General features: G+C 43.9%; 1 protein-coding gene across 1 annotated transcript; it reads right to left on the reverse strand.

Moving 5' to 3' along the window:
* Positions 1-1,726: 1,726 nt before the first annotated feature.
* LOC306831486 (insulin receptor substrate 1-B) lies at positions 1,727-10,718 on the reverse strand. The gene is made up of 3 exons (XM_079355616.1): positions 9,985-10,718; positions 5,375-8,494; positions 1,727-1,916 (listed from the first exon to the last, which is right to left on the reverse strand). Exons 1-3 carry the CDS (start codon positions 10,331-10,333, stop codon positions 1,909-1,911), a joined length of 3,477 nt encoding a protein of 1,158 aa, XP_079211742.1. The 5' UTR covers positions 10,334-10,718; the 3' UTR covers positions 1,727-1,908.
* Positions 10,719-13,066: the final 2,348 nt, after the last annotated feature.

The following is a 13,066-nucleotide window of genomic DNA, read 5'->3' on the forward strand; positions in this document are numbered from 1 at the left end:
CCTGAACTAACAATGAAGTCATTGTAGCATCCCGTTGATGATTTCACTATCGCGTTAACAAAAAAAACAGACGATATGTTTTTGCTCCATGAATATAACACACATCTGCAGTTTTGCAACGTTTGCAATAAAAACAGTATTTTCTCAGAAAGGTTAAGAGCGAGGTTCTCTTTTTCATTGAACGTAAACAGTTCAGTTTAGTTTAAAACACAGAGGCTGACAATTTATCCACAGCTCTAAATGTTTGCTATTCCTTTTCTAACCTGCAGTTTTCAGCTTCCCTCACTCACAAGCCAACAAGTCTGTTATCAGGTCCCTTCAGCGCCTCTATGACGACATTTACATACACCGCCTCATTATTCTCCTTATTGCCTGTGTAGGATAATTAGATTAAGCTGTTCACATGCATAGTGCAAGAATGTTACGTTAAGTTAGCCATTTTTATGCAATGTTGCGTTCAGTGATGATTGAATAAATGCATTGTTATGTATCTGTACACTTGATCATGTGACATCAATCACTTCTCTAATTAGTGTTGTTTTTCAGTTATGGTTTTCATGCAGCATCGTAGCTGCAGCTCCGACTATGATTATGACAATTTATTCTGTTAATTTAAAAAGCAAAATAGTGAAGAAAGAATGATCTCCTGGAAGAGTGGAGGAATTTAATTTGTCATCAAACCTTCTAAAACGTCACTGACTGGACTTTCTTTCAGGCACAGTTTGAGAAGCAGCCTGTGGACACGACAGGACATGTTTAGTTTGTAGATAATCAAAGCGGGGACTGTGTAAACATATTTCCTGTGTGAGTGCACATCTGGAGCTTTAGGGATTACACATCATTCTGGGAGGAAAAACACAGAATTACAATATGACCATTTTGAAAAGATGAAAGTGAAAGCTTTTGTTCTCCTGGCTCAGCTATGACCCAGAGATAAACTGGGAGCACAAAAAGCATCTGAAAATGAAATTGTAATCAAATCGCCCGATATCCAATTTAATACGGTTTAGACTCTCGTGGATTTCACAAAGATTGCGTAAGATGTGCGGGGATTTTCTCACAATGGTTTTGCATGACCTATTTTATCTAGCGTGATATTATATGATATAACTACTTTGAAAATGTCATCATTAAGCATTGTCGAAGTATTTTTACGTTTCCAAGTAACACGAGAAAAGTTGTCAGAAAGACTAAAGGCTTTTGGGCAACTGTGTATAATAAATCAAATATGTTTACAGTGACAGCATGTATGAGTGTGTGAAACCTTCTACGCCGTATATCCTTTCTTATTTTGACCCCTGATGATCGTTTAACTTGTACAGTGTGGACAAAAGGTGACTTGCTTTAAATGTTATTGTTGGACCAGCTGAGGCTTCATTTATCTGACTTCTCTGCAGCACCAACCACAAGGACATACTGAAAGATTCATTCAAACAACACACAGACTTTTTTTTTTTTTTCCACCTTTGTCCAGTTCCCTGAAAGCCGTGTATATTTATACCTTCACCCGTTTCACTTTTGTGTTTGTGTGCTGAGTTCAGGAGTTCAAGAAGAATGAAGATTTACTGATTGACTCCGACTCCATGGCAACAAGCGTCACGCTGAATCACAAATCATCTTTTGTCCATACCTCGCTAAATGATGATCAGAAGTCATTTTTATCCAAAGCTAGGCGAAAACAGAATCTTTTTCTTACCCCTTGTGTGGATTTGTTTGTGTGTGTGCATGTGTGTGTGTGTGTGTGTGTGTGTGTGTTGTTGTGTGTGTGTTTGGCACACATTTGGTCGACAGAAAACAGCAGACGGGGATGGGATGAGTTTTCCAGGGTTTCCAGTGTTCAGACTTCAGTGAACAGCTCTGTTGTGGCAACCGAGCGGGCCGTCCCCTCAGAGAGCGAGCGTGGAGAGATCAACAATCTGGAGAGAAAAAGAAAGAAAAAGAAGGCCGGGGATGAAATCGTTCTATTTCACAGAGGGTTTCTCTTCTTTTCTTCTTCTTCTGTTTTTAAACACGTTATCCATTATTGTAGTTTACATCATATTTCACAGTGAAGCTACTCTCAGTCTCACTGATCAAAAACCTATACAAAGTTAACGCCGTTCATAGTGGACTCAGTCTCCTTTAAACACATCACATTTATTGAATGGGAAGCTCCTGCTGCAGGCTGCTTGTGTAAATATCTCATGACGCACGTTATCTTCCTAAAAGGATTCTCTGATGCACACAGTCGTAGATGTCAACAGTTTGTGTTGTCTTTGCGTCACATTTATCTCACTAGATGACATTGTTTGAATTCTTCTTTCAGTCAGCCACCTAAACAAGTTGCTGCTACAAAGGTTGCTTTTCTCTCTTGAGGATACACAAAGGAGGAGTTGTGCTGTGATATAACTTTATCAGAGAATAACTGTTTGGACATGGAGCTGATGACTCAGCCTGTTGTTGGAGCAGATCTGAGACAGTATAGCCGTTCGCCTGACGCACTCTCAGGGTCAAATGATTGGCCGAAACTCAAAAAACAACAGATATGTATTTTACGTTCATAATACACGCTTACACGGGCGGCAGTAGCTCAGATCGACGGACTTGAGTTGAGAACAGGAGGACCGCCGGTTCAAGCGCGGACCATGACTGACAGTGGGTCTGGTCGCTGGAAAAGCTGAGTGCGTCTGATCTCCTGTCAATCAGGTCTGAGTGGAGGCTGCCATCATGACTCTGATGACCCTCGGGCAGATCCTCACAGAACGGACAGTTAACTTTCTGAGCACTGCCCTTGAGCAAGGCACCAAACCCCCTCAACAAGCTCAGGAGCTTTCGCTGTGGGCAGACCCCTCACTCGGAAATATTTCCATACAAGTTCATCTCCATAGGATCCTGTCTGTGTGTGTCTGTGTGTGTGTGTGTGTGTGTGTGGCATGTTCAACAACAGTGTACAAATGGAGTTTCCTCCTTTCTCGCAGGATAAATAAAGTGTATCTTCTTCTTCATAGTTTCTATTCCTGCATTATTCCGCTCTAACTCCATCATTACAGTTTCTGACTGTCGTCATGACGCTCACGTCGCAGACTCATTCGTCATCACTGTTCAATTCTGACTGTTTGTTTCTCAGAGTGAATCAATGACAGATTTAAGAACAGCAAACAGTCAGTATCACTAAATCAGACTTTGTCCTTCGCTCAGGCAGTCCAATAATCATCGTTCAGTGTCAGCTACAAACCAGCCTGTTAATCTAATCCTCATGCTCATGTTACTTGAGCGTCTCCTGTGAATGTAATCTATATAGTTGTGGTTATGTGACAGCCGCACAATTATTTGAGTGGTTACGAGCAATCGACAACCACGTCTGTTTATTTTGAGCATGTATGACAGTGCAGTCGCTTTAACATTCACGCGCTGACTTCAACTGTTACTGCTGTCAGATGAACAGCGTTTGTGGCCAATGGGAGGAGACTCACACTCGGCCGCTAATCGATGCAGAGAGAAAATTAAATGAAAAGGAGTCGTTTGTGGAACGTGCCGGAGCCTTCTTTGCCCGCCGTGCAAGTGAAACGCGGAAATAAACGACCCGCCAATGAAACAATCAGGGAGCTGTTATGATTATACATGTACACGCGCAGATTGAAAAGCATTAGCATATCAATCATGTAAATGTTGTAGCCGCTCCGAATAAATAAGGTGCACAAGTTGTTTGTTTCATTTGGTCGTGTGATTAGTATTTAAATTAAGCTGCATATTTACATTTTTTTTTGACACACTGTTTGAGTTCTTATACACTTCCATGTAAATCCATTAAAAACGCACTACAGCCGACAATATGAACCACTAAATAATTGTGCAATAAGGGAACCCTCAGAGCCTGCAGCCGACGGCACACCCACACATGAACATAAACACCTTGCCTGTGTTCTGTCCCCTCTACCTCCATTTATGTGAAATGGCTCATTACCAGCAGACAAATCAATTGGCTTTGCTCTCTGAACACCCACTTGTGATAATAAGAGACTCTACAGAAAGCAGCTGAAACACGGTGCTGCCCTCCAGCTTGAAGCGAAGGTACACATCAGTAAAGGGATGAAAAAAGGGAGAGTGAAAAGGAGCCACTAAGACCCAGACAGGAGTTTTGTCTGTGGATTATACACATCACGTTAAAAGCTTACACGCAGCCAACAAGCGGTGATTATACAGCTGTTTGATACGCATGTGGTATTCTACTCTCACTTGTTTTTCAGAAGAAGTGACGATCTGTGATCACTAACATGAGCAGTTCATCGTCTTGATTCAGCTCTGAGTTAATTATCTTTCTTTCTTTTTTTTAAATTATATTTTCTCAGAGTTTGGGAAATGTTTTTTTTTTTTACAATCATTGAGGACTGAGAAAGTTCAGTTTAGTACAGGTCAAACGTTTGGACACACCTGACTGACGCATGCGATTGTGTTAAAGACATTTTGATCTGAAGGCCGATGCATACATGTTTGACATGAGTTTCTTACAGAAATACAAATAGTGACACTGATGCCTACGTATGTATGCATTTCTTTCCAAAACAAAAAAAAACTTTTATTTTGATTGTTTTAATATCTACTTTTATTCTGAAATAGCAAACAGATAAATAAAGAGAAACCCTTCTATTAGTAGGTGCGCATTGTCTACATCATAATAATATATTCAGCTGGGTTATTGATAACAGTGTTATGTTGTTGTGTGTCCAAAATTTTGTAAAAGGAACATCAATATGATCAGCATGTTTTACATTTAAAATATAAAAAATCAGGTCTGCAACTAACTTCATGTTTTCTCTTAATTTATCTACGGTGTAGTCCTTCAAGTCCTCTTCTATCCAATCATCTGAGGGAACGCAGGAGACATGTTTATGACAGAGATAAAAGTCAAGGAAAAGCAGAAGGCCTATTGACTGATTGTTGCCGTGCCTCGGATAATTTACTTGTTCTAGGCAAAGAAGTGCCTCTAAAATGTTTGCCATGGTAACTTAAATGTCAAACAATCATATTACCTTGTGAAGGAGCCAACAGAAGACACTCGAGTTCTGTTTGCTGTTAGCGCGTTTTTAACGCCTCGCGATCACATGACCTTTTCATTTTCAATTTCAGAACGCACATCAAAATCAGTTCCTTCATATTCCTGAATAAAACATAGAAATACTTAAAATGACGTCAGTTTAGTTTTGCAATTATTATTTGTTTGGATCCATCTGAAGTAAAGCCTCTCATGCAAAACTTGTCAAAAGATGAATTATTCATTATTTTGTCACTAAAACAGGACTCAGTCAGGTCTGACTTGGTACAAAATGTTCCACAGCCACTCTTTGTATGAGAGCTGTGTTAGCACAAGTTGGTCTGCATTACCAGATTCTCTTACCTTGACCGTCTTTCCTGCTGCTCTGGTGTGCTCTCAGTTCTTCTGACTTATAGAAATCAATACTGGCGTAAGTGTTGAGGCTCGAGCCAGCGCTGCTGCCCATCGCGCCACCTCCGATGTTGTAGGCGGCGGAGGTGCGATCCACTCCTGCTTGAGGACTCTCCTTAATGGCCAAGTCAAGGTCAATATAGTTAAGGCCTTGTTCATCAGATGAGGTGGAGGCTTGTGGTGGAGGTGTGGCAGATAAACCGGCTGCCTGTCTATTCTCCCACGGTGAGCAATCCAAACCGTGACGATGGCTCGCCGCCTGGCTGCCCTCCGGGAAGAGGGAGGTAGAAGAGGGAGGGTGGCGTGGATGAGAGGGAGGTGAGTTAAAAGTGTCTGAGCGGTGGCTCTGTCGGCCCTGCTGGTCGCCTCGGACCGATCTGCTGCCCCGTTCAGGAGACTGGAAGGACTTGACTGGAGAAAAGCCCAAGCCTGTCTCCTGCTCCATGGATAAGGGTTGACCCGAGTGGATGGCAGGTCTCGCTGAAATGCTGGGATCTGAACCTTTGCTGTCCGTAAATGTGGAAGGGGGGTCCGTTGGCAACGCCGCCATCTTCACCTTTGTTCTGTAACTGGTATTGCCCTCTGCTGACAAAGGAGAAGACGTGACTCGCTCATGTCGCGACTTTGGGGCAACAGCTGGCGGGCCCTGCGGGGTGCTGAATGTGGCTCTAACAGGAGTCAGGGGCAAAGACGGCTTCCCTAAATCCATGCTGACGTACTCCGCTGAAGTGGACAGGGGTGCTGAGAAGCTGCGCGGGAGGACAGAAGGATTATCGTGGCAGAGAAGCGGTTGGTTTATCGGCCTGAGTGTCCCGTGGATCACAGGTTGTCCGTGTTTAGATCTTCCTCTGTCATACTTGTTGTCCTCCTTGAACACAATGCTGACATACTCACCGACGTTTGCAGACACTGACGGCAGCAGATTCTCCTTCACCCTGGGCAGAGTGTTTGCCTTGGCCATGTCTGAAGACATGCTCAGTGGGCGACCCCTCCTTTGTTGCTTTGGGCTCTTACTGCTTGATCCGCGTTTCTGATGGAGACGCCCTTCTTTTGTGCCCGTCCCCATGCTCTTGATCTCCGCTCCAGTCCGTAATAAACTCAGCCCCCTGCCGGCAGACATGGACTTGTCTTCCAGGCTTTCACTGCTGGCCGAGCTGGAGGAGAAAGAGGAGGAAGACATGGAGAGCTGGCAGCCACCTGTAGAGCCCACTAAAATTTTGTTTCTCTTGCTGTATCCCAACCCCCCTCCCCTTCCAGCTGCTTCATGCCCACCGCTGTCCTTTTTTGTTTCCCCTTTGTTTAAGTCCTCCTCAAAGCGGGTATACAGAGTATGCTGATATGCTCGTGGCAGGGAGAAGTAGGAATTAAACATTTTTGGTTGGAGTTGGTGCTGTTCGGGGTGGGAGGGCGGAGTGCTGCAGGCGGAGCGGCTGCAGACAGGCGAGATGTTCATGTAGTCACTCGCAGATCGGCTCTCCATGCTGCCCCTGCCATCCCACATGCCCAGTCCATGCAGGTCTGTGGAGCTGCTGCTGTTGGGAGACATGACCATGTAGCCCTCAGAACTGGGCTGGCGGATGTGCTGAGGAGGGGACACGCTGTTGTTGGGGGTCATGGCCATGTACTCATCATCTGCCCTGGGTTTAGCGCTGGAGTCGGACATGCCTATTGCGAGAGAGAGCGAGACAGGAGGAGTCGTCACTCCAGGCAACATGGACATGTATCCGCTGTCGACACCTGCTCCAGGGGCAACTTCTCCCCGGCTTTTGTCAGCCCTCTTCCTCATCTCAACACCACCTGCGAGAGCTCCTGAGCTGTGGTGCAAATCAGCTCTCCCCCTGTTAGCACTCCGTGACATGATGGCATATTCTTCGTCATCTTCATCGTCTTCATCTTTCCTGTTTGGAATCAGTCTTTCATGGGCTGCCAAAGGCAGGGAAGCCCTCTTACTTAATAGTCTGCGTTCTGCCTCAGATTCCCTACTGGATGCACGTCTTAAAATCCGGCGACCTTTTGAGCGATGATGGGAACCAAGGAGGCCCTCTCGCTGTCCCATTACTATGTAGCTGGAAGAGCCTTCTCCGTGTGCGTGATGTCCAGACAGGCTGGGAACGAGCAGAGAGTGTTCCCCGGGACTGGACCCGTATTCATCTGAGGAGCCGTAGTCGCTTGGTGAACCTGAAACGGAAACTCTCTGAGAAACACGAGGATAAGAGCAGACAGTCATGCCTCCCACCGCTGCTCCTACCAGGCCACACTCGGAGCCGTGACCTGAGCTGGAGGATAGACTCGGTGCGGGGGAGGGGGCGGGGTTAGGTGTGTAGCGTGCAAGGCTAAGGGTTATCTTAGCAGGAGTTGGGGCCCTGGTGGGCTTGGGCCTTAGTGTCGGTGTCGTTGAGCAGGAACCATTAAGACTCGGGCTCGAGCTTGCCCACGTCCCTTTTGCACTCGCTCCACTCTCCTCCGACCTGGCGCCAATGCTGGCAGTTCGCGCCCTCGGGAAACCGTGGCGTGACGTGGGTGAAGTGCTCGTGCTGCTGCCTCCTCCGGGTGTCTCTGTGCGGGCTCGTCGAGAGAAGCCCACCTGGCTCGGTGGCAGGTTTGGATGATGACGACGGCTGGGCACACTGATGGGATTGGAAGCAGTCCCACCACCACACGATGTCCCGACAGATTGAGATTTACTGCGCTGACGGAACTCCTCACTCAGGGCCTTCATGGCCTCCAGCAGGGTTTCGTGCATGTGCTGAGCTACAACCGAGTCATCAACCTGCATCCAGAACTCTCCAGGGCCAGTTATGGCAGAGCGACCCACCTCAATGAAGAAAAAGTTCTCTGAATGGCCACACCTGCGAACGTTCATCAGCTGCAACACCACAGATGCCACGTCGGAGTTGAGTTTGACAAAGTTGACTGTCTTGTCCGTTAGGCACAGCCGGTATATGCCCACTAAGTTCCTGGCATGTCCAAGACCTTTAGGCCAAACCTTGACCTGCCATACTTCCTTGAAGGTTGGAACAGGAGACGGCGAGCTACACTCTCCACTACTGCCATAGTCTTCGGGAGTCTTACCTAAAGAACAATGGAGAAAGAATTACTCAATAATAATAATAATAAGGAAATCAAAAACATCATCAATATGCAGAAACACCCAATGGATTATGTGTTTTCATTAAATGCAAAAATTGTTGAAATATTAAATAAAAACATCAAGGCAAACGAGTTTAGGTGACCCGAGTATTTGTTCCTCCATCAATAACAAACCTGCCAAAAATAAAATGAGACAAGTGGCTACTGCCGTGAACTCATCAATGTAACTTAAACTTTATCTCAATAATAATAATTTAGGTCTTAAAATACAATGAATAAAAATACACACTGCTTAATAGTTCAATAATTTATTCCAAATCAGTTCAATGCCAACCACATTAAAGGTTGTTTGTTGTTTTTTTTAATTATTATTTTTAATTTATTTTTAATTTTTTTAATTAAAATACAGTCCATGTCACATTTACTAAATAACTAACAGTTGTAGTGTTGTTCTGCCTCCCTTAGTAAAATATGTAATGTATTAAAGGTGGCCCTCATAGGAATCACTATAACATATACTGTAATTATCCACCTTCCTGTCTAGCTGTGAATAACCCCTCTCACGTTACAGGTTTGCGCTGAAATAAATTAAGCATATTGTGGCGACATCAACTTAACAAAATGGGGGTCTGTTCTCCAGTGTGAATCTATTCAAGGCTTCACTACATGAAAACAGTCGAGCTGGGCAAGCCCTTCTCAGTCCCTACTAACTGAGATGGGGGGGTTGGGGGGGTTATGGTGTTCGGCTCCAGCATAAGGATAACAACGTAAACACGAGGATACCCAACAGAAACACATTTTTTTCTCCACAGTGTGAGCGCACTGAAGATGCCCTCTCTTCCCTACAACCAGCAGCAGCAGCAGCAGCACCGTGTAACACAAATGTAGGTTAGACCGAGCGCTGTGCAGAAAAACAAAAACACAGGCTTCAGCGGAGTGCACCACGATAGGCTACTACTATATGATGCATCCGTCGGATGGTTGCTATATGCCCACTGCGCCATGCAAAAAATACACCGTCTTAATACATGAGCTGCATTTTACACAGAAACGACGATCGTCTTCACATAATCATTGCTAGATGTAACTCAATGTACAAAAAAAAAATGCAATTGGAGGACATAAGATAATCCTCAGGTATAACTGTAATGTGTTGAGAATGTGCAGCACAAACACAGCACATGCCGCCCATAGCGTGTTGGTGGACCCGGTTCAGAAGGATCCACCTGCCTCTGGCTTGAAAACACGTCGTCCAATGTGCATCACTGTTACTCTTATTTTTTCTTCTTTTTTTTTATTAAAGGATCAAATAGACCTACATTAAAATTTCAAATCATTTGAGGAGGTGGTATGCAATAAGCAATCAGGACTGGTCGAGTCAAATAGTAAATGGAGAACAAACAGCCTAGGGCAGGATGGGCCTGATGCAGAAAACAGACAGTAGGAATCACATCACATTTCTCATGTCTTACAGTTGCACTGGAGGTCCAGCATCGCTTGGTACCACTCGTTTTGGATCTCCTCGCTGTCTGCAGCGATGGCAAAGCTCTCGCTGCGGGTATAAAGGACGATCATGTGCTTGTTTTTAGAATCTGCCCGCTTGTTGATGTTGAAGCAGGTCTCCAGGCTCAGGACTTTTTTGGGCACAGGTGATTTACTGCGGAATTTCTTCTCGTTTTCATAATACTCCAACCGAGCAGGACCATGCTCCGAGGCCGCCCTCAGCACGAAGAACCGCCGGTGCATTGATTTATGCTTGCGGAGATAGCCGCTTTTCTGCACGTCTTCATAGTTCTGCGGCTCAGCTGCTTGGTTTTCCATTTCCCAGGCAGGGTGATCAATATTATAAAGCCCAAAAATCTAATGAAAAATATCGAAGTTGGAGGGTACTCCTCTTAATCCATTGCAGCTACATCCCTCGTCCTCCCTGTGTCCACATTTAAGTGTCCAGCATATGAGCGAAGGCTCAGGATGGATATATCAGCCAAAGCATGTTGTGGAGCTGGTCTCATCCTCTGAATCCTGCAGCTGCAGGACGATCCCCGGACCGAGCGTTCACATCGACCCCGCAGCCCAGCCCAGTCCTGCCCGATTCAGGTCCAACCACGATGCGGTTCAACTGCTTCAGGACGTCTCCTCCACCTGTCTGAGGTTGCCCACTGTCAGTCTCACCGACCACAGTCAAGCTGCGGAGAATAATAATACAACTTCCTGTAGGCTACAGATTTTCTGAATAAAACCCACGTTGAAGCTTCACGTAAGCAGCAAATCTGCGTTTGAGAAGAGCTGGCAATTTAAGACTGGCTATGATAAATGATGTGTGTCCCTTTATTCATGACACACGACTACTGTTTATAAATGTGCAGCCCAGGCGGATTGCATGACAGGTGGATGCCGCTGTTACGGTTAATAAAGTTACCATGTTAACTGAAGACGAGCAGCCGAAATCGTCTGGAAACGATTTTTTGTTGTCTTTATGATGTCAGAAATACACATCAGACATGTCTTCATTGAAAAAACTATAACGTCCTGACATTAGCTAAGAAACTTTCTTTTCTAAGACATTTGATCTACGACCTCGAAAGTCACCAGTTAACATGGTCACTATTTTCACCGTAACACCACCTGCTTTCAGCTAATTCAATCACTTAACTAGCCTATTTGTTTTTGTCATCTCGGGGAATTGTATATCATTGTTATGGACAATGATCATGTCATTGTAATATAATGTAATATAATATAATATAATATAATATAATATGATATGATATGATATGATACAATGTAATATAATATAATATAATATAATATGATATGATATGATATGATATAATATAATATAATATAATATAATATAATATAATATAAAGCAGGATAGAAAGTATTCCTTTCCGGCTGTAGAGAGTAATTAAACCACTCTTCGTATCACTTCTTCACATGGTCACGATCTGTGTATTGTAATGAATGTTGAACTACTTGCGTCTTTTAAATGCTTTAATTGTGAAAGGCAGTCTGCTCAGTTCCTGGTCTCCCCCTGCCTCAGCCTCGTTGACTTGATGCAGATTCTGCCAGACTGGCACCTCCAAACCGGTGCCAGTCAAATGTCAGGGGGAGCTGCAGGACTGATGAGGTGCAGAGGAACACGGTGTTCATTTGAGAAACACTTTGTTTGAGAGCATGTGAGCGATATTGCACAGTATGTCCTAACATATATGCTGTATTTGTATGGGGAGATGGCTCTACAAAAAATAGAGAGGATTACTGCAGTCTGCAGAACATGCTACTGTAGTATTGAATCTAATGTATATCGTTGGTGTAGGGCTGTTAAACGTCATGGAGCAAAAAAGAAAAAAGACTTGCACATTAATTACTGGATTGATCATCTGGTCCTGTCCCCGTCGTTACAGGCATAGAAAAATACAACTATATAGTAAATTAAAATAATTATAAGCTTTATGATTTACTAAATATAATAATATATTTATCAGTAATGTCAGATGCATCTATAAGGCTTACTTAATGCCTTACCCTTCTAGATTATTCTACCTTACTTCCACATTGTAATTGTACTCTATTCTTCACTGTAGAAGGTGTTCATATTAGGGATGTAAAGATTAATCACAATAAGTCGATTCTAAGGTGGAAAAATTCAGATCGGTTCTCTGAAAAATAAATCTCAAAAATACGGTGAGCGTCAGCAGCTGTAGGGCAAGATTTAGAAATTGAGGATGCACCCCCTTCTTTTAAATCATAGGTTTGGAAGACACAACTAACATGATGCATTTAATAAACCAACACAGTCTACGATGAGAAGCTCCGATCACCTCCCCTTGTTGAGAGAGAAAAAAAACTTGAAAGCAGGTTTGCAGCCCCTAAAAGAATCATTTGTCTACAGTTTTATTTTGTAATTGAGATTCTGCAGACTGCTTGTGAACACAGGCTGTGCTACATAACCACAACTCTCCAAGCTGGCTCGCAAATATTTGTTTGTTCAAGTCATCTTTGTTCGCCAAGACGGTTCTCACCAACAGGTAATATCGTAAAGAAAAAGAAAGCTGCTTGATTGATTGCAATCAAGTTGATAGTGTTTCTGGCAAACTATATATAGAAGGTGTGAGGAACATGATGTCCATTGTTGTGTTTGTGTAGGTCATTCCAGATGTGTTTGTTCACCACCTTATTTGCCTCTATGAAGGTTTATTCTCTGATGGGCCCACTGCCCAACAGAAATGTAGTTTTGCTTATGTAAATTATGTAATCTGAAGAATAGAAAAAGTATGTCAAACTTCTCAAGGTCACTTAATTTAGGTGCTAGCAGCTCAACGGAGAGCAAATCACTCCATGTGGAATTTCAGCAGCATGATCAGAAATGTACCTTCAAGTATAAAAAGGAGAGAGACACAGATGCTACAGGTACTGATGTTTGCTCTACAGTCCTTGAGCTGACTGGTTATTCTCCCTTACCTGATGTATGAGTGGATTTCCAGCCAGCATCACAAGACAGACCATGTGAGTCATTGAAGTGCGAGAGCGGGTTCTCTTGGAGGTTTCCAT

This window comes from Symphodus melops (genome assembly GCF_947650265.1).
Source record: "Symphodus melops genome assembly, chromosome: 11".
Taxonomy (NCBI): domain Eukaryota; kingdom Metazoa; phylum Chordata; class Actinopteri; order Labriformes; family Labridae; genus Symphodus; species Symphodus melops.